Genomic DNA, 22010 nt, shown 5'->3' on the forward strand with positions numbered 1-22010 from the left:
AATTCTGGCCAGAAGTTTACTAATTTTGTTGGTTTTTTTTTTTTTAATGGATCAGCTTCTGGTTTCACTGATATATTCTATTGTTCTTTTAGTTTCTTTTTTTTTTAATTTTTATTTATTTATGATAGTCACACAGAGAGAGAGAGAGAGAGAGAGAGAGAGGCAGAGACACAAGCAGAGGGAGAAGCAGGCTCCATGCACCGGGAGCCCGACGTGGGATTCGATCCCGGGTCTCCAGGATCGCGCCCTGGGCCAAAGGCAGGCGCCAAACCGCTGCGCCACCCAGGGATCCCCTTCTTTTGTTTATTTTTGTTTTTAGATTTTTAAAATAGATTTTATTTATTTATTCATGAGAGAGACACACCCACAGAGAGAAAGAGACATAGGCAGAGGTAGAAGCAGGCTCCATGCAGGGAGGCTGATGTGGGACTTGATCCTGGGACCTTGGAATCATGCTCTGAACTGAAGGCAGGTACTCAACCACTGAACCAACCAGAAGTCCCTTTATTTTTTAGATTTTATTTATTTATTCATGAGAGACACACAGAGAGAGAGAAGCAGTGACATAGGCAGAGGGAGAAGCAGGCTCAGGGGAGCCTGATGCAAGAAGCTGATGTGGGACTCAATCCCAGGACCCTGGATCAATACCGGAGTCAAAGGCAGACACTCAATCTCTGAGCCACCCAGATGTTCTTGTTCTTTTTGTTCTATATCATTTGTTTCTGCCCTGATCTTTATGATTTCCTTTTATCTGCTGATTTTAGGTTTTGTTTTTTGTTCTCTTTCTAACACCTTCAGGTATAAGGTTAGGTTGTTTGAGATTTTTCTTGCTTCTTGAGATAGACCTGTGTTGGTATAAACTTCTGTCTTAGAACTGCTTTTGCTACATCCCCAAGGTTTTGGACTGTTGTATTTTCATTTTCATTTGCTTTCATGTAGTTTTAAATTTCTTCTTTAATTACCTGGTTTACTCATTTATTGTTTAGTAGCATGTTATTTAACCTGCATATATTTGTGCTCTTTCCCAATTCTTTTTTTTTTTCTTTCCCAATTCTTTTTGGGGCTGACTTCTAGTTTCATAGCATTGTCTTCAGAAAAGATGCATGGTATGACTTCTGTCTTTCTGAATTTGTTGAGGCTTGTTTTCTGGCCTAATATACAATCTGCACTGAAGGATGTTCTGTGTGCACTTAAAAAGAATGTGTATTCTGCTGTTTTAGATAGATGTTCTGAATGTATCTGTTAAATCCATCTGGTCGGTCCAGTGTTTCTTTGAAAGCCATTGTTTCCTTGTTGATTTTCTGTTAGAAATGACACCTTAAACTTATAATAATCTAGCTTGAATTAATACTACTTTGCCTTAGCAGTATAAAAAAACTCTCCTACTTTTTTATTTTTAAAGATTTTATTTATTTATTCATGAGAGGCACAGAGAGAGAGAGAGAGAAAGACATAGGCAGAGAAAGAAGCAGGCTCCATGCAGGGAGCCCCATGTGGGACTCTATCCCAGAAATCCAGGACCACACCCTGAGCAAAAGGCAGATGCTCAACTGCTGAGTGACCCGGGCATCCCCAACTCTTTTTCCTTTATAGTTCTTCTCCTCTCTTTTTGTTGTCATTGTCACAAATTACATCTTCATACCTGTGTGCCATCAACATAGTTGATAATTATTGCTTCATAGTTGTCTTTTAATTCATATAGGAATTAAGAAAATTTATAGACCAAAAATCTATGAACACTGACTTTTATATCTACTTATATAGTTATCTTAACTGGTATTCTCTATTTCTTCATTTGGATTGAGTTATTGTCTAGTGATATTTCATTTCAGTCTGAAAGACTCTCTCCTTTTTTTTTTTTTTTTTTGTTGTTGTTGTTGAAAACCAGAACTCCTGAATATTATAATATAATATGGCAATTCTGGAGATCATATTTGTCCCCTTCCCCAGGGTTTATTTTGGCTACATATTATAGTTGTTGATATTCATTTGTTTAGTGGCTTTACTGAACTAATTTTGCAAAGTCTAAATCCTTTTTCATATGTGGTCATGGAAGTCTCTGTTCTATTGGTTTGTGGGGAACTAGTGATCAATAGAAATTTTCTTTATCTGAACAGAAAGCAATCTCCTAGTCTTTGCAGATGGTGTGTGTGTGTGTGTGTGTGTGTTGTTACACACTTTCAATACTTAGGCATTTTGCAACTATGCCTTAACTTTCACTTCCTGGTTGGACAGAGCCGAAAGTAAATCAGAGGTGAATCTTAGGGCCTTCTCTAGTAACTACTCATAAAGGTAAAAGTAATTTATTGAAGCTTTAGTTTTGGTGATAAAAGTATTTCAACACCTTAAATTATTATTATTCTATTATATCCTATCATATAATGGAATATACTTTAACTCTGATAAGCAATGAGTTTGCTGTTTATTTATTGTTCTGAAGTGATATCTATCATAAATTATCATATGAGAAAAGTAAAATGCTTTATAATAAAATAATGAAAACATGCAACTATATATACTTTTGTATGTTTGCAAATACATATATGAATCGTGGAGGACATTATGGAAAGATGTTCATCATCTTGTTTTAACATTGGAACTGGGTTAGAGGATGACGTGGAGGGAGAATACTGATTTTTCCCTGTACAATTAGATAGATAAAGAAAACATTTAAAATGCCTGAAGGGAGAGGGACATGTTGGTGGCTCAGGGGTTGAGCATCTGCCTTTGGCTCAGGGCATAATCCCAGGTTCCTGGGATTGAGTTCCTCATTGGGCTCCCAGTGGGGAGCCTGCTTCTTCCTCTGCCTGTCTCTGCCTCTCTCTCTGTCTCTCATGAATAAATAAATAAAATCTTCAAAAAATGCCTGAAGGTAGAAGGAAAAATACAGCAAAAAATTTTAAAAAGGTATTCAAAAGTAGCAATGTATCATAGTGACTAAGCTTGTGGACTCAGAAGCTGTCTTTGTGAGTACAAATTCATGCTTTCTATTTGCTGTGTTACATTGGGCAAAGCCTTCTAATGCCTTTTCTGATCTTATTTTCTACATTTAAAAAATATGAATAATTGTACTTCTCTCTCTATGTATATGTATATATATGTGTGTATATACATATATATATATATATTTAAGTTTGTTTGTTTGTTTATTTAAATAATCTCTATACCCAACATGGGGCTTCAACTCACAACCCCAAGATCAAGAGTCCCATGTTCTTATAATTAAGCCAGCCAGGTGACCCAAAATGCCACTTCTTTCTAAAATAATTTTTAAATTGTAGGCCATCTCAATCAGAATACCAGCATCAATTTTTAAAAATAGAATTGACTAGCTTATTCTAATTCTCAGTTGGAAGACAAAATGAGCCAGAAGAGCCAGAAAAGTTTTGGAAGATAATTACATAATGGCAGGACCTACCTTATCAAGAGTAAAATATTCCATAAGGCTTCTTCAGTATGGTGTTGGGACAGTAACACAAACATCAGAGATGGAAAGAATGGTTGTTTTGCAAATGGTGTGTGGACAGTTGTTACCCATCTGGTCACATCTCTTCTTCATGCAGTGCTCCCTTTGGCAGCACATATACTAAGATTGGAATGATACAGAGAAGATTAGCATGGCCCCTGCACAAGGATGACATGCAAATTCATCTCTACCTCACACCATACCCGCAAAATCAACTCTGAACGAAATTTTTTAAAAAAGACTTTATTTATTTATTCATGAGAGACACACAGAGAGAGGCAGAGACACAGAGAGAGAGGCAGAGACACAGGCAGAGGGAGAAGCAGGCTCCATGCAGGGAGCCCGACGTGGGTGGGACTCGATCCAGGGACCCTAGGATCACACCCTGGGCTGAAGGCAGACGTTTAACCGCCAGGCGTCCAGGAAATTTAAAAATCAGAAACTATTATAGAATTAGAAGAAAATAAAGAAGTTGAGACGCCTGGGTGGCTCAGTGGTTGAACGTTTGCCTTCTGCTCAGGGTGTGATCCTAAGGTCCCGGGATGGAATCCTGCATCGGGCTCCCGGCACCTACCCTCCCACCCTGCCACGGGTACCCTGCACCTGTCCCCTCTTCCAGAATCCCAGTTGCCCTCTCAGCGGCCGGCGACAGCGTCTGTCCAGCAGGGACAGGAGCCAGCACGCGGCAAAGGCTTGGGGTCATGAGTCAGGAGCGGGTAAGTGAGATGAGCGCAGAGATTTAGGAAACAGCCCTCAGACTAGAGGAAACTGTTGCGGGAGACGGCACACCGGGCCCTCACAGGGAGAGGAGAGCCACTTGGAAAGAAAGGCTGCGGCAGAAGGGATGAGTCAAGACCGGGAAGGCCCTCGGCTCCCATAGCAACGCCTCAGCGTCCCTTGGTTTGCAGGATCCTTTGCTGTTGGGAGGGCTGGGCCCCCGCGGGTCACTCACAGCCCGGTTCGCCCAGCCTCGCAGGCCTCCCAGCAGCTCCTCTGCTGTTGGAAGGACCCGCCGCTGCTGCACCCCCCCCTAGGCCTCCGGTTTCTTTGCGCTGTGCCCAACGCGGCCTTAGGCGTGCTAGCCTGTCAGTCACCGCCCGATCCCCGCCCTCCTGTCACTCAAAACCATCGCCCCCACCCATCGCACGGTCCGGACCTCGACGCGACCGCCCAGATCAGGACCAGAGAGCCGGGGATCCCTGGGTGGCGCAGCGGTTTGGCGCCTGCCTTTGGCCCAGGGCGAAGGATCGAATCCCGTCGGGCTCCCGGTGCATGGAGCCTGCTTCTCCCTCTGCCTGTGTGTGTCTCTGCCTCTCTCTGTGTGACTATCATTAAAAAAAAAAAAAAAAAAAAAGGACCAGAGAGCCAGTCTGCGTGGTACAGTGGAAGAACGGGGCTCTGAAACCCTTTTGGTGGAGTTTGGAGTCGAGGGGCCCGCAAGTTCCAGGGGACACCAGGGGAAAACAATAAACCGCAGGCGGGCCCTGGATCCCTTCGAAACAGAACATTTTAAATGTTCCAGATACCCACCAAAAGAGCAGTTTGCGGAGATTAAAGGCGTTGGTCGCGGTTGCGGGTAAGAGAAGCCCTGCACCCAGAACGGAGGCAAACCCTAGGGCTTTACTGACAAATTATATGAGTCAAACTCAAAGCCCTCCTGCCTTCCCCACTCCAGCTCTTTCTGCTTTTCTTCCTTTTTAAAAAAGATTTTACTTGTTTATTCATGGGAGACACAGAGAGGCAGAGAGAGAGGCAGAGACACAGGCAGAGGGTGAAGCAGGTCCACACAGGAGGCCCGATGCGGGGCTCGATCCCGAGTCTCCAGGATCAGGCCCCAAAGGCAGGCACTAAACCGCTGAGCCGCCCAGGGGTCCCCTCTTTCTGCTTTTCCAACCTGATGTGGTGGGCGCCGGCGCAGAGACTGATGCCCCAGGTTTCCGACCTCAGTCAGACTAGCAGGCCTTGGTATTAAAGGTAAAAACCGGCGTTTTCCAGCCCACCCGGGAAAAACACCCTTTTATTTTTCGGCAAGTGTTTTTTTGCAGTACGCCCTGCGGGAAGGGTTGGGCGATGCTTTCAAATTTATTAAATGAATACATTCCTGGCTAAGAAGAGTGTATTGATACTATAGCGCCCCAACCTTTAAAAAGAACCCCATTCTTGTTAGCTGTATTATTTAGTGAAATGTCTGTGATAAGGACAGCCACTTATAGTGGCTTTGGGAATTTTATGTTAATAAAACCAATTTTTAGTTTTGATTGTCCTAGGCTTCATAAAATTTATTTTGAGAAATTGCTGTGAAAGGCACAGTAAGTGACTTCACAATTTTTTTCTTTTTTTTTTTAATTTTTTTATTTTTATTTATAATAGTCACAGAGAGAGAGAGAGAGGCAGAGACATAGGCAGAGGGAGAAGCAGGCTCCATGCACTGGGAGCCCGACGTGGGACTCGATCCCGGGTCTCCAGGATCACGCCCTGGGCCAAAGGCAGGCGCCAAACTGCTGCACCACCCAGGGATCCCCACAATTTTTTTACTTTTAAGGGAAAATAAGTTCCTGACTTTGGTACCTTACTATTAGTGATAACTACCCAATTTCTTTTTTTCTTTTTTTTTTTTTAGATTTTATTTATTTATTCATGAAGGATACAAAGGAGAGAGAGAGGCAGAGACACAGGCAGAGGGAGAAGCAGGCTCCATGCAGGGAGCCTGAGGCGGGACTCCATCCGGGGAACCTAGGATCACACCCTGGGCTGAAGGCAGGCGCCAAACCGCTGAGCCACCCAGGGATTCCCTCCCAATTTCTTTAATATCTTTTTTTTTTTTTTTCAGACGTACATAGTTTTTGTGAAAGGAACAGCCAGTTAAGGACGTTTAGGGATTTTTTTGTTTGTTTGTTTAAAAAAAATAACCCTGCTTTGACTCATTTAGTAATAGGTAATAGCACTACCTTCCCAAATCCTTTAAAATAGTACTCAATGGATCTCTCATTTTTGTAGGATTTATTTCATAGCCTTGGATGAGAGACCTCATACAGGCTTAGGTCCCTATGCCAAATGAAATTTTATCTTTGGGTATGTTGCATTTTCTTCTTTGACCATGCATCAGTTTAGAAGTGTGTTTACTTTCCTGAGTTTTCATTTTCTCCATTTTCTTCTGCCACACATGCCTAGCTCACAGAACAAATACTAATAGAAAAGAATAACTTTGGATTCTTTGGCTCATTGGTGGGTTCAAGGTTAGACAGCTAATAAAGGCTGGATCTGGGATCTGAATGAGGCTGTGTCAGCTTGTCAGGCCTGTGCCTGATGTTCAATGACTAAAAATCAATCCCACTTAGTGATAAGTGAAAGCATCTCTCCAAATCCCTCTAGCATTTACTCTTCTAACCGTTTATGGAGACACCCCTTCACATTTTCAGTTGCTTCCTCTGCTTTCTGCCATTCCTAACCCACCTGACTCTATCTGGTGTGATCTTAATTGTGTGTGTTTGCATGGATAAAATTATGGCTTACCTTTCTCTTCAAAGTCTGCCTGCCCGCTGCCTCTGCCAGCATGTGGTTTCTCAGGACTCGCTCTCACCCCATCCCTAGAGTCTTGTACAATTGCCCCTCCTTCCCCGTCACTGCAGCTGTATTGCTTAAATATTTCATGATGGGCGTCCCTTCCTGACTTTGTATTATGTTAAACTATTTTAAGTTATTGTTCTCTGTGTGTCTGTGCTGAGTTACAGTTCATGGAGGCAGGTGGGCCTATGTAAGAATTTGCCTTCGCTCCTAAAGGAGGGGTCACAAGTTGTTTAGCAGAGTTGGGGAGGCACTGTGCTGATGTTCTTTTGAGAAGGGGGAGGCTGAACCTTCTCGGGCAAATCTTGTTTTTATTCTTTTAGGTCTGAATTTGGGGCAAATCTTGTAGAGATTGAAGCGCTAAGACTAACCTTTCAACATTCACACTGAGAAAGGCCCAGGAGATAAGTTGGGGTGGCAAAGTGGTAGACAGGTGGACAGCAAGAAAATATAACCCAGATGGAGAAGAGACAACACCCCTCAGAAATCAAGGCAAAATCCCAAAGTCTCTTTCCCCATGGTATCAGCAGGATGTGGATTCCCCTCCTACTTCCACAGGAGTGCAGTGCAGTGCAGGTGAAGGACAGCAGAGCTGTGGGGACGAAAATTTCTTCACTCCATTCAAATGCACACCCAGATACATGTGTGGCACCTCCTGGCATGCTGCCCCACTGGATAAGTTCAGTGCTTCTCCAAGCACAGTATATATTTATTTCAGTTGAGACATGCAGCCTATATGGCACTTGCTGATTTGGTTTTGATCTCATGTCATGGTGATAATCGAAACGACCCTTAACAGTTTAAAATTCTTCAGCTTGCAGGTATGTGATTGTAAGATAGTATTATAGTGTATGTATTAGTCTTAGTTACCTGTGATAGTTTGGTTATCTTTTACATAAACTATTGAGAATGTTTTTATAACTATAGATAATAGAGAAACCACTAATCACTTTAAAATCCTCCCATTTTCTGGTCCACAGCTAGACTGGACCTCCCATCAGTGAGGAGCCCTGAAGGTTAAAATAAAAAAGCAAGTATTCCTTTAAACCTCTCCTCTATCTTTCTCTCCCAATTTATTCTTTGATTTTTGTTCACATCATGTTAAGGGGTTATGATTGACTTGTTTAGACTCCAGGATAGAAAATGCCCCCCCAAAAAAAGAAAATCCAGCTGAAGATTCTAAACATATCACAAGAGTTGCCTGATTTTGTTTTGTTTTGTTTTGTTTATTGCCAGTTTTTGATTGCAGGTACCCCCTGAGGGAATAGTCCTGATTCCTTGAGTAGTTTCCAGATCCTATACACCTGTTCTGTTCCCAGGAGCGATTCTATTGGGGTGGAAGACCTGATCTTGGTATTTTTGTTTCAGTCCTTTGTGACAAGTTATAAAGATAATTTTCCACCCCTAGCTGTAAAGTGCTCTTGATGGAAACTTAAAGTTCCTTCGGGGGATTAAAATCTCTTTTGGATTACCCTATTTCCAAAAGTTTTAGTTGTTAGATTTCTCTTGAATGTTCATGAAAAAGTATTTCATATTTCTCATGAAGATTCATTCTCCTTTTTTAAACAAGATTTTATTTATTTATTCATGAGAGACAGAGAGAGAGTGAGAGAAAGAGAGAAAGAGAGGCAGAGACAGGCAGAGGGAGAAGCAGGCTCCAAGCAGGGAGTCTGACGCGGAACTCGATCCCAGGACCCCAGGATCACGCCCTGGGCCAGAGGCAGGTGCTAAACCACTTAGCCACCCAGGGATTCCCAAGATTCATTCTCCTTAGAGAATTTTGAACTTTGTTTTCTTAAACATCCCAATTAGGTTGTCCCTTATTTATTTGAGAGAGAGAGAGAGAGAGAGAGAGAGAGAGCGCGCGCGCGCGCGCGCGCGAGCGCACCAGCAGGGGGAGGTGCAGGCAGAGGGAGAGAGAGAAGCAGGCTCCCCACTGAATAGGGAGCCTGACACTGGGCTCAGTCCCAGGACCATGGGATGATGACTTAGCTGAAGGTAAATGCTTAACTGACTGAGCCACCTAGGCATTTTTTTCCTTAAGATTTTATTTATTTGATATAGAGAGAGCACAAGTTAGCAGGGTGGCAGACAGAGGGAAAGGGAGAAGCAGGGGAGTCTGCTTAGCGAGAAGCCTAACACAGGGCTCAGTTCCAGGACCCTGAGATCATGACCTGAGCTAAAAGGTAGACGCTTAGCCAACTAAGCCATCCAGGCACCCCCCTGTTCCTGATTTCTAAATGAATATTAGAAACAACTTAATCATAGGGCACAGCACAGAGTGACAGTACAGGGTACCTTCAACTCCATTGTGGAAATGAGGTTCTTGCTCTGTAAAGAAGCATTCTCACCATCTCAGCTTATTTACTTGGAGGGTCAATCTCTTACAGTTTGTACTTTAATGGAATCGGGGTGAAGGGAATTGGTGGAGAGGTGGGACTCTCTTTTTAACCAGCCAGTTTTGATGCTCGATGTTTATATATCATTTGTTCCTGAGTATATTCCTGTTTCTGTTCTAATTTGTTCTGTGAACTGTCAGTGTTTTAACAAGTATCTTTGAAAAAGTTTTGTAAAACTAAGTAGTTTTTTTTGTTTTTGTTTTAAACTAAGTAGTTTTTATGTCAGCTCAGCACCTACTAGTGTCGCCCCTGTTAAACCTGCTGCTATGTATAAAGATTTTATTTTTTAAATTTTTATTTATTTATGATAGTCACAGAGAGAGAGAGAGAGAGAGAGGCAGAGACACAGGCAGAGGGAGAAGCAGGCTCCATGCACCGGGAGCCCGACGTGGGATTCGATCCCGCGTCTCCAGGATCGCGCCCTGGGCCAAAGGCAGGCCCCAAACCACTGCACCACCCAGGGATCCCCCTGCTGCTATGTATAAATGGGGCATGTCCACACCTGAATCTCCAATGCCCCCAGTGCTAGCAAGTGAAGGTACTCACCAGGGGTGTCTATCACTTTCCTCTATCCACCTTTTCTATGTCCTTGTGTTCCTAACCTGCTAGATTCCGTTTCTCTCCAGAACCATTTCTCTCTCTATTGCTTTTCAATAGAAATATAATGCAAGCTGCATATGTATTTTTAAATTTTCTAGTAGCTATTTTTGAAAAATTAAAAAGGAACAGGTGGAATTAATTTTAACATTTGAATAACCCAGTATTTCCAAAATAGTATGATTTCAACATTTAACCAATATAAAACTTGTTATTGTGTTAATTGGCATTCTTTTTTTTTTTAAGATTTTATTTTTATGTGATCTCCACACCCAACATGGGGCTTGAACTCACAACCCCAAGATCAAAAGTTGCATACTCCATGAACTGAGCCAGTTAGGTGCCCCTGAATTGGCATACTTAGGTCTTCAAAATCCGGAGTGCGTTTTATACCTACACTGTTTCTCAATTCGGACTAGCCATGATTCTAGTGTTCAGTAGCCACATATGATGAGTGGCTACATCATTGGATGGCAGAGCCCCAGGAAGTGATTTTATGTACACGCTCCATCTCTCTTCCTGCTTCCTTTCTTCTCATGGACCTCCAAACCCCTGGAGTCTGTGACTGTTGCCTGCCTTTTTCCCCTCTTTCCGTTTGCTGTGTTCCTTTTCTGATATAGACTCATTTCCAGTTCCTTAACCTTCTGGACTCATTTTCTTCTGTCTTACTTTCCTTTGAGGGTCACAGTTATTTTCCTCTAACCCCCATTTCAGCCTTTAACTGTAAGAGGTGACACGCTTTTTTGTCTTGGTTGGGCATTTATTTGCAGTTACTTACTAATGATTATTTGTCACAACAGTTGAATTAGACACTTTCCTCATTTTTTTTCATGTATCTTTCTTGACAGATTTCCAAATTTATTTTATTTTTTAATAGATTCCATTTATTTATTCATGAGACACACAGAGACATAGGCAGAGGGAGAAGCAGGCTCCATGCAGGGAACCTGATGTGCAACTCAATCCTGAGACTCCAGGATAACACCCTGGGCCAAAGGCAGGGCCTCAGCTGCTGAGCCACCCAGGTGTCCCTCCAGATTAATTTTAGAGTTAAACTGGAATGCATAAATTTAGAGGTATATAGCACTGCTTATGTTTCTGCCTTGATATTTTAAATGATTTTATTTATTTATTCATGAGAGACATAGAGAGAGGCAGAGACATAGGCAGAGGGAGAAGCAGGCTCTTTGGGGGGAGCCTGATGCGGGACTTGATCCCAGGACCCTGGGATCACGACCTGAGCCAAAGGCAGATGCTCAACCACTGAGCCACCCAGGTGCCCCTTCTCCCTCAATTTTTAATTTTTTTAATTTATTTATGATAGTCACACACAGAGAGAGAGAGAGGCAGAGACACAGGCAGAGGGAGAAGCAGGCTCCATGCACCGGGAGCCTGACGTGGGATTTGATCCCGGGTCTCCAGGATCGCGCCCTGGGCCAAAGGCAGGCGCCAAACCGCTGCGCCACCCAGGGATCCCCCTCCCTCAATTTTTAACATAGCATATATAGTTATATATATTTGAGGATATGAGATCTCACTCTTTGGTATTGCTTTGCCTCATTGAATATTTTTGATAGCTATTTTTATATCTTTTCTATGTATTTTAGCTTTCTGTTAAATTGATATAAAATTTTGTGTTCTTTTATATGAAAAATAAAAAAATTTATTTTTAAAAATTTCTGCTCAAGTGGTTATTTTTACCTAGTGTGGGGAACCAGCTGCAGAGCCTATCTGGGAACCGAATCTTGTAGTCCTGGGCACACTGGGGATACAAGAGGTCCTGAGTCGGCACACTGACTCTTGACCACATTGTTCTTCAGATACAGCTCCTTCATTGCCCTCTCCTTGAGTCAATAGCCTATTCTTTTACCTTTTGAAGTAAACATGTTTTTCTCTGCTTCCCAAAGTTAATCATTCCTATAGCCAATCTGCTAGCTCTCTTAATAAGAACTGGCAGAGACAAAGCCTTGGCATCAGTCTGAGTCACAGTCCCCCTGCCCCCCAGATGAAAATTCTTTGAGACTCTGAGTCTTTCCTTATATCATTGCCTCCGGACTATCCTGGATCCATGGCAACCTAGGGATTAGGAAAGTCTCTAAAAATGGGCATTTCAATGATGTTCTTTCCTGTGCTATAATGGAATGTCATCAGGGAACAGGGTGTCAGATCTCAGTGAGGGAGGGTAGAAAGTAGATGTTCTGAGTGCCAGGATCACAGGTTTTCTGGAAGGTTTACATGGGTACACTGGTTGGGCCTGTCATGAGTGCTAGGGTCACAGGTTTCCTGGAAGGTTTACAGGATACACTGGTTGAGCCTGTCATGACCTGACTGAGCACTTCCTCAGCCGTATCTTTTATTTGTAGACATGATGCTGTCAATGTTCTTTCAGCATCTTGGAAGTTTATACACTTGAGGAGTTTGTACAGAGAAGCCCCTACATGCGGGCTCCAAGTCCCTTCTGCTGCTGCTTTGCTCTTAAGTACCTCCCCTAACCTGGTGTTAGATCACAGTGTGGTCCTTACACCAGCAGCATCCCTGTTACCTGGAAACATGTGAGAAATGCAGATTCTCAGGCCCCACACAAACAGTGAATTAGGAACTTGGGGTGAGGCCCAGCAATCTGTGTTTAACAAATCTTCCAGGTGGGTTTGTTGCACCAACTTTTGAGAAGCATTGTATCAGATGATGTTTGAGTTCATGCTAACTTAGTCACAGACACATGTCTGCTCACTGCCTGGCCTCTGCACAGGCATCTAGATCCTTTGGAATCCTCACTCCCCAGTGCCCTCTCCTGGACTTACTTTCTTTTCTTTATTTTTAAATAAATATTTTATTTATTTATTTGAGAGAGCGAGTGAGAAGGAACACGACCTGTGGGAGGGACAAAGGAAGCAGCAGAGTCCTTGCTGAGCAGGGTGCCCAACACTTAACCCACTGAGCCAGCCAGACGCCCCATCTCCTGGACTTTCTATTCCCTATTTGAAGTCTGCTCTCCACAGCCTCTGCATTCCCTGGCTTTTGCTTCTAGTGAGTTCTGTGGTATATATATCCATGTCTGTAATACTGTGGGAGAAGCGGCCTGGGCTGGGATTGCGATCTACTGCTATGGGCAGTAGTGGTGTTCAGAAGGGAGATGATGTGTGTGTCTCACAAAATAGACTGATACCCTGTAACTGTTTTGTTTTTACTTCATCTCCTGTTGACTTCACAATGTGAGCACATTTTGTGTAAAACATCTCTACTGGGCAACCACGGTGGCGCAGCGGTTTAGCACCGCCTGCAGCCTAGGGCGTGATCCTGGAGACCCGGGATCGAGTCCCACATCGGGCTCCCTGCATGGTGCCTGCTTCTCCCTCTGCCTGTGTCTCTGCCTCTCTCTCTCTAGCTGTGTCTCTATGAATAAATAAAAAAATCTTAAAAAAAATCTCTACTGAGTGATGCATAAGTATGTTATTTATGTGAACATATAACACATGTGGATAAACTCCCCTTACCTTTCATTTATTGATCCATCACATCTCTGTGGTGTCTAGCTGATTCCTCTACCTTATTTTCTGTCACTGTACCCATCTCTACTTGAATGTATATTAAATATTTTATTATAATAATATACAAATATTATGTTTGAAAAAAAAAAAACAAAAAACAAACAAACAAAAAAAACAAATATTATGTTTGTGTTTTTTTCTCTCACTGTGGAGCCTCCTCCCTGCTGGAGCTTCAATGTGGGACCGGTAGGTGTCCGGGCCCTTTGGGAGGCACTAGCTTCTTCCTAACCTCTCCGGCTCTGCCTTGTCTGGCCAACTCTTTTGGAACAGAAGGTGTTGCCCGCCACCCTGTGGCTGCAGGTGACATAGCAGAAGTATGGGCAGGTATGAACCTGAGTTTCCACAGAAGTAGATTTAATTGCTGTCTCTTTCTAAGGATAGGATTATGCTCGTTTTCCTCATCTCCCTCTTGAGGGGCTGTTTGCCTTGCTTATTTACTCCCCATATGCCTATAACTTGCTAATGTCACCCACGACATAAATCTCATAGGCATTTTGTGATTGTGCATAGGATGGGAAAGGTTCTACCCTGGACTCTGTCTTGTGTTTTTTATTCACTGTCAATCCCTGAATATACTTTCCAAAGGTGTCTGTCATCTTCCTTCCCATCTAGCCATGATCTTTGTGTACACACCTCCTAGAGGACTGCCTCTCTGTAATGATTTTATGTACAAACCTCACTTCTTCCTCCCTCCTGCAGCCCCATAAGTGCCCCAACTCCTCATCTGATTTTTTCTTCCCTCTCTCACATCCTACTTTCCTGTTAGTTTTCTGACCTGAAAGTCTAGCTCCTTCATTTTCTGCCTTAATTTCTTTTTAAAATATTTTATTTATTTATTTATGAGAGACACAGAGAGAAAGGCAGAGACATAGGCAGAGGGAGAAGCAGGCTCCCTGTGGGGAGCTCGATGTAGAACTCGATCCCAGGATCCTGGGATCACACCCTGAGCCAAAGGCAGATGCTCAACCACTGAGACACTCAGGTGTCCCCATCTGCCTTAATTTCTAAGTCACAGATTACTTTCAGCCTAAAAGTTTCCCTCTCACTGCCATTTTTATTTATCATCATTCATTGGAAATTAACTTTTGATTATTTGACTCATTGGTGATTTAGACTAACCCCTGCTGCCCCCATTATGCAGTTTTGTCCTTCTCTTTTTGTGATCATTTTTATTTAGACTTCTGGAGTTTTAAATTTTATTTATTAGAGAGAGAGGGAACATGTGAAAGAGAGAAAAAAAGCCCAAGTGTGGAGGGCGGGGGGAGGCAGAGGGAGAGGAAGAAGCAGCCTCCCCACTGAGCAGGGAGTCCAACATGGGGCTCGATCCCAGGACCCTGAGATCATGACCTGAGCCAAAGGCAGATGCTTAACCCTGAGATGCCCCAGAAGTTCCTTCTATAGATATGTACAGACCTTATCTTTTAAAGATATCTCTGTGTATCAGAGTAATCTCATTCTGCAGGTTTAGACCTGAAGTATTTTCACTATTGTTTCTTCCAATGATTTTATAGATTGCAGGTCAATGCCTTCTTCGACTCATCAGTAACACAGCAGTTTGCTGGCTTTTAATTTCAAAGACTAGGTCTTCAAATTTTTCTCTTTGATTTTTATCTGATGTTAATTTTAACCAGACATATTTCTAGATGGGCATAACTAGATTTATTTCTCCACTGTGTTCATAATTTAAACGGATTTTCACATCTCTGAGCCTCAGGTGCAGATAGGAGTGTGGGAAATAGAACTCCTCAAAGCACAGAGATGACATCTCAAAGCTCTGAGATTTATTAAGCAAAGTCAGGTCCAAGATAAAGGAGTTCCACACCCTAATTCCAATTGGGTTTTTCCCCACACACATCAAAGCTATTCTAAGACACCAGCTGGGTGTCCTACATTTCAACCCAATTCTGAACTCTTCCTGGAGATAACATCACATGCCACAGGTTAAGGGCTCAGTCCTACAAGATTGCCTCTCACACTATTCAAGATGTGAATCACAAGTCCAGGTTGTCAACAGGGCCTTGACCAACTTCGTATAGATTGGAGGCTCCAAAAACCCCCTCTTCTGGTTCATTTAATTAGCTAGAAGGTTCACAGAATTCAGAGAAATATTTTACTTAACTAGATTACCAGCTTTATTATAGATTATGTAGCTCAGGAACAGGTATGGGGTAGGGTCATAGAGCTTTCATACTCTGAGTGCACCTCTCTCCCTGAATCTCCACCAACCTGGAAGTTCTCTGAGTTCTATGTTTTGTTTTGTTTTTAAGATTTTATTTATTTATTCATGAGAGACACACAGAGAGAGGCAGACACAGGCAGAGGCAGAAACAGGCTCCATGCAGGGAGCCCGACATGGGACTTGATCCCAGGTCTCCAGGATCAGGCCCTGGGCTGAAGGCAGCGCTAAACCACTGAGCCACCCGGGCTGCCCAATTCCATGTTTTGTGTGTGTGTGTGTGTGTGTGTGTGTGTGTGTGTGTGTTTCTATGGAGACTTTGTTACACAGGCATGATTGATTAAGTCATTGGCCACTGGCGACTGATTCAACCTCCAGCCCTTTTCCCTTCCCTGAAGAAAGGGAAGTAGGTCCACCGAGTTACATCATCACCTGACCTGCCATTATATTATGTTTGACTTATAGGTAGCCTGTCAGCTTCAGTATCTTTTCACTGACTCTGTGCACACATCTACACAAAGGAATCTGGATTATCTCATGATCCCATCTCCAACTACTTTCCACCCCCTGTACCCAAATTCCTTCTCTAAGGCTTTCAGTCTCTCCATTTCATGTGTGCTCTGATTTTGGTTCTTAGTGAGTTCTGTTAACAAACACTCTCATTCGTCCATATGAAACCCTTGGTGAGCTGTACCACCAGGACTGGAATAGGGCACTGGGCTGATCCTTCCTGAACACCATCCAAAGGGAGAGGCTAGGGATGCCTGGGTGGCTCAGCGGTGAAAGAGTCTGCCTTTGGCTCAGGGCGTGATCCTGGAGTCCTGGGATCAAGTCCCACATCAGGGTCCCTGCATGGAGCCTGCTTCTCCCTCTGTCTGTGTCTCTGCCTCTGTCTCTCATGAATAAATAAATAAAATCTTAAAAAAAAAAAGCAAAAACAAGGGAGAGGCTGATCCTAACATGCAAATTTTGTGTTTTTTTACTTCTCCAGGTAAAGGGATATTGGAAAAGATTTTGGAATGGGATATGAAGATTCAAGAGTAGTTTTTGAATATTTGCACCTTGATAGGTTTTGGAGGTGCCTTGTGGGTGGGGCTTAGGGAGGTTCTGTTATCAGGGAATTGTGGATACTGGGGAAATTAGGAAAGAAAAGATAACTCACAATTCAACAATTCAGGGTAAACTCCCAAAGCCCTCTTTCTGGCTACTTGATGCCCAGAAACCAGGCCCTCACCTTCTATCAAGACTACAGGCCAGGGATCCCTGGGTGGCGCAGCAGTTTGGCGCCTGCCTTTGGCCCAGGGTTCGATCCTGGAGACCCGGGATCGAATCCCACGTCAGGCTCCCGGTGCATGGAGCCTGCTTCTCCCTCTGCCTATGTCTCTGCCTCTCTCTCTCTCTCTCTCTCTGTGACTATCATAAAAAAACAAAACAACAACAACAACAACAACCACAGGCCAGTAGGTGCCAACGAGCTTCATATCTATTCATGCCCTTCCTTACAGCTGGAACTTTGGAGGCAACATATAATGGGGCACCATAGAAACTCAGTAATCAAGAGACACATTTTAAGGTAGTATCTTTGAAATCAAAATGCATGCAAAAAAATTCATGATGGGCAGCCCTGGTGGCTCAGCGGTTTAGCACCACCTTCAGCCCAGGGCCTAATCCTGGAGACCCAGGATCGAGTCCCACATCGGGCTCCCTGCATGGAGCCTGCTTCTCTCTCTGCCTCTCTATCTGTGTCTCTCATGAATAAATAAATAAAATCTCTTAAAAAAATGAATGAAATCTTAAAAAAAAATTCATGATGAACAAAACTGTCAAAATATTTTTCCTCTTTACCCTTCACTCCCCCGCCCCGCCCTCGGCAACCACAACTCTCTGAAGGTCAGCGCGCACGGACGACCCGCCTCCGTGACGCCGGGAGGGGGGACGGGGCGCCAGGACCACGTTTCCTAGGATCCTCCGGCATTCCTCCTACGCTCTCATTGATCCGTGAGATCTCACTGGCCGTCGGAGGAGAAACGAGTACCTTGCAGTCTGGGCGTCTTAACAGTGAGCGCCTAAGCTTCGTTGTATGAGAGGCGCAGATGTCAGAGACACCCTGCGGTGGGCGAAGCCTCCTCACCCACCGCCTCTTCGTCTCAAAGACTACACTCCCCAGAGGCCCGCGCGGCCACTTCCGCCGTCCCACGCGCTCTCCTGGCGGTGGAGTTTACGTAGCAGGAGCACTTCCGGTCTATGGGTCCCGCCCCCTCGCTGGTTGGCGGCGGGTTAGGCCTCCTTCTTCGAGTCTCTTGCATGCTTCTGCGCTTGATTCCCGAGCGTCAGCCTCAGGATTGGCAACGTGCACCCCGCGTTCCGTGAGTGCCTTGAGTCATTGCTTCGTCCAGTCAGCACGTCCCTCTGCTTGTCCCTGTTTTACTCGTGGGGACACAGGCTGCCTCTGAACTCGGGCGCTCTTCTGTGGGCACGTCCAGGCCGTTATCTTTTCATCCCAGCATAGAGTTAGACACAGCCCCTTACTCCTCTGCCGGGGGGGACATGGACTCCACTCCCTGGCCAGGACTTGGGGCTGGACTTGAGGGTGCTCGGTCACTCTGAACCAGGGCTCTGGATGGGCATTGGGTTGTGCTCGTGATTTCTGTGACAGCGAACACCCAGTTGGGGGGCTCCGGAGCAGACCCCGCCTTAACTCCCGGGGAGGGGCTTTTCCATCTAGGCACGCTCTTCTTTCTCTTCAGATCCCCAGCTCTGTCTTCTGAGACTTTGCCCTTCTCCAGGGAGAGCATTCAGGAGACCAGGAAAATGGCCACGGGGCTTCTGAAAGCCAAAAAAGAGGTGAGAATTTTCATCACATTCCATGTTGGCTGCCAACAGGATGAATCCAATCCTTTTCCTTGCACTGCAGCCTGCCTTGCTGGTATTGAGCAAAGGTCACGCTTGTTCCTGGAGGAGTGGTGGTTCATCTCACATGGAGGCCCCCCCCCCCCCCTTTAACATTCCTCTCTGCTCCACCCATACCTCAGTCATCCTCAAAGTGGTCAGTTGTAAACAACACACATGGAACAACTGAAATAAACATACAGGAACATCCAAGCTTGATTGTCCAGTGGTAAGCATTGAAAGACAGGGACAGGAGAGATGCTTATGATCCGAAGTCGTTAGGGAGGGCTTCCAGAAGAAGTAGGGCTGTCTGAACTGCCCCTGAGGATTTGGTTAAGTTGGAGAGTTGGCAGGGCAGGGAGGAGAGCAGGAAGGACGGTTAGCCTGAGTTGGGCACACTGCCCTTGCCAAGTGTGGGAAGATTATAGTCACCAGTGGAATTACTTAAGGTTGATTTTTAAATATGTGCTGGTGAAGATACAGACACGTGGAACAGAGGGGAGCTTGATGGTCTGACCTGAATTTTACATTGAGAGCATTTTCAGCATCTGGCAATGGGGAGATTTCACCAAAAATTCTGGATTGCCTGAAAATAAACTGCACTGTGGTGTCAGGGAATTCACAGCGAACAGTACCTTCGTCATTTGGACCGGTCCTGCTGAGTTTATTTGCCGCACTTGCCACAGTATCTTCCAAACTGAGGTTGGAACCATTGACCAGCTAACATTTTGCCTGCCTCTCTCATTTGTTACCTACCTGGCCTCTGAAGGATTTTCATTTTCCGCTTCCGAGTCTGGGTGGCTAGATTGAGTGCCAGACTGAGGAGTGTAGATTTTGTTTTTGAATAAGCTAGGTTTTGAAGGATGCTGAGAAGGAATTTAACATAAGGAAATCAATGACATGGACGTATAGGGACTTAAGGGGAAACTTTCTAACCCCTGTGAATGGTGGTTATGATGATCTTGACTTAACTGAATGTAATTAACATTTATTGAGCACCAACACAGTTGCCAAGCTGGTTAACTATCACTTCTGATATGCATTATCTTGGTTATTTCAGATCTGCCTTGACTGTCCTTATAAAAAAGAGGAAAATTTAAACAGAAAATAAGACCTCAATTTCTTTCTTTCTTTTTTTTTTTGAGACCGGATTTATTCTTAATCCTGATCTTCGGTGGTAGAGATTTACAATTTCCTGGACACTATCAGAACATCTTTGAGAGTTCTGTTTCTCATTAGTATTTCATCCATTTGAAAGTGTTAGTACCAAGAATGCATAATAAACCCAATTCAGGACATTTCCTAAGGCAACATTGAATATTTTGTGTGTATTTTCTTCACTGATCATTATGTTAATAGGAAGGCATTCGGATTTTCTGGGAAAAGCCAGACATTTGTGTGAGCTGATTTTTTTTTCTGCTCCTAATAACTTAAAAACAAATATGGAAGAATTGATCAAAGGGTACAAGCATTTGAATGGATAAATTGTTTAAGATGAAGCCTCTGTGCCTAGAGGTATACCTGACACATATGAAATGTTTAGTGCATGGAGGAATGACAGCCTTAAATAAATTTGAAGAAACTAAGTAACAAAGGAGTTTCTGTTGTTTGTGTTGATATGTTATTTGGTGCATATAATTAACTCTGTATTTCAGGGAGTTGGGTAAACTATCCATGTACTCTGATATGCATGACATCTGAATTATACAAACCAATTTAAACAAATATACAAGGATGCCTGGGTGGCTCAGCAGTTGAGCATCTTCCTTTGGCTCAGGGCATGATCCTGGATTCCCGGGATTGAGTCCTCCATCCGGCTCCTTGTGTGGAGCCTGCTTCTCCTCCCTCTTCCTGTGTCTCTGCCTCTCTTCCTGTGTCTCTCATGAATAAATAAATAAAATCTTTTAAAAACCCCAAATATACAGTAGGATATAAGTATCATTGGCAAAAAGACTTTTGCCTGAGAGAATAAATTAGAATTTGTAACAAATGAGATGGGCTGGCGGACACGTGATGTTTCCTATCCTTAGCATTTTTTCACTGATTCCATTGAACAAACTTGCTGAATGTCTGCTGTGTGCAGGATACTTGATGGATGACATTCAGTAATGTGAAAAGGCACAGCCTGCACACTTATGGGTCTTCCATTTTATTTTGGGATTCTGTTACCATTGGGATTTGTTTAATTTTACACACTACTATACACACGCAAACACACACATATACATTTTGACAGACTTTAATGATAAAATCAGTGTATTAAAGCTAGTGTCAGTATTTCTACCCAGACCCATTTTTTTTATAGGTGGAGGAACAGCCACACTTAACCCACTGGAAGTGAGTTCTATAATAGTGCATTGAATGGATGAACCCATCCACTATTTCCCAATTTGGGGGATTATTTTTATTATTTTTTTTTAATTTATTATTATTTTTTTATTATTATTACTTTTTCAGTATAGTTAACATACAGTGTTATATTAGTTTCAGGTGTCCAATATACAGATTAAACACTTCCATATATCACCTAGTGCTCATCACAAGTACACGCCTTAATCTCCACCACGTATTTCACCCATCCCACTGCCCACCTCCCCTTGGTAACCATTGGGTTTTTTCTCAATAGTTCAGATTCTATTTCTTGGTTTCTCTCTCTTTTCTCCTTTGCTTATTTGTTTTATTTCCTAAAATCCACATATGACTGACATCATATGGTATTTGTCTCTATTTTGCTTAGTATTATACTCTAGCTCTATCCATGTTGTTGCAAATGGCAATATTTCATTCTTTTTTATGGTTGAATAGTACTTCATTATATGTATAAAATCACATTATCCATTCATCTATTGATCAACACTTAGCCTGCTTCTATAATTTGGCTATTGTAAATAATGCTGCTGTAAACATGGGGGTGTATGTATCCCTTTGAATTGGTGTTTTGTATTTTTTGGGTAAATACCCAGTAGTGTGATTACTGGATCATAGGGTAGTTCTATTTTTAACTTTTTGACGAACTTCCATACTGTCCTTCACAGTGGCTGCACCAGCTTGCATTCCCACCAACATTACAAGAGGGTTCCTTCCAATTTGAAGGAATATTTAACTTATTCCCAATACTTTAATTATTGTAAATTTTGCTTCTATGATCAATTTGTGCATGAAGTTCTTTTATAGATTTGTATCCGCACAACAAAAATATGCTAAGATGAGTAGAAATGACCATTTTGAAGTAGTGGGGATTCACACCAGTTGGAGCTTTGGAATTTTGCCTGTTCTAAAACATTTGATCCTTTTGATTGTTTCTTCTATTTTCAAGGCCCTCTTCTTCCATCACGGTGTCTGCTTTATGTTGTACAGTTTTCTTATTTTGT

At 43.2% G+C, this 22010-nt stretch overlaps 1 protein-coding gene and 1 non-coding gene across 2 annotated transcripts in view; both read left to right on the top strand.

Annotated features, from left to right (window-relative positions):
* The first annotated feature begins 3562 nt into the window (after positions 1-3562).
* LOC144289127 (U6 spliceosomal RNA) lies at positions 3563-3669 on the top strand. Its single transcript, XR_013357166.1, has one exon. It is a non-coding gene; the product is annotated as a U6 spliceosomal RNA (small nuclear RNA).
* A 14012-nt stretch (positions 3670-17681) lies between these two features.
* Positions 17682-22010, top strand: part of ZNF875 (zinc finger protein 875) — a 29780-nt gene continuing 25451 nt past the window's right edge. Inside the window, exons 1-2 of the mRNA XM_077897088.1 lie at positions 17682-18116; positions 18498-18594. Of these exons, the coding sequence (XP_077753214.1) occupies positions 17995-18116; positions 18498-18594 (219 nt within the window). The 5' untranslated portion in view covers positions 17682-17994. The remainder of the gene's footprint in view (positions 18117-18497; positions 18595-22010) is intronic.

Source organism: Canis aureus, chromosome 1 (assembly GCF_053574225.1).
Source record: "Canis aureus isolate CA01 chromosome 1, VMU_Caureus_v.1.0, whole genome shotgun sequence".
Taxonomy (NCBI): Eukaryota; Metazoa; Chordata; class Mammalia; order Carnivora; family Canidae; genus Canis; species Canis aureus.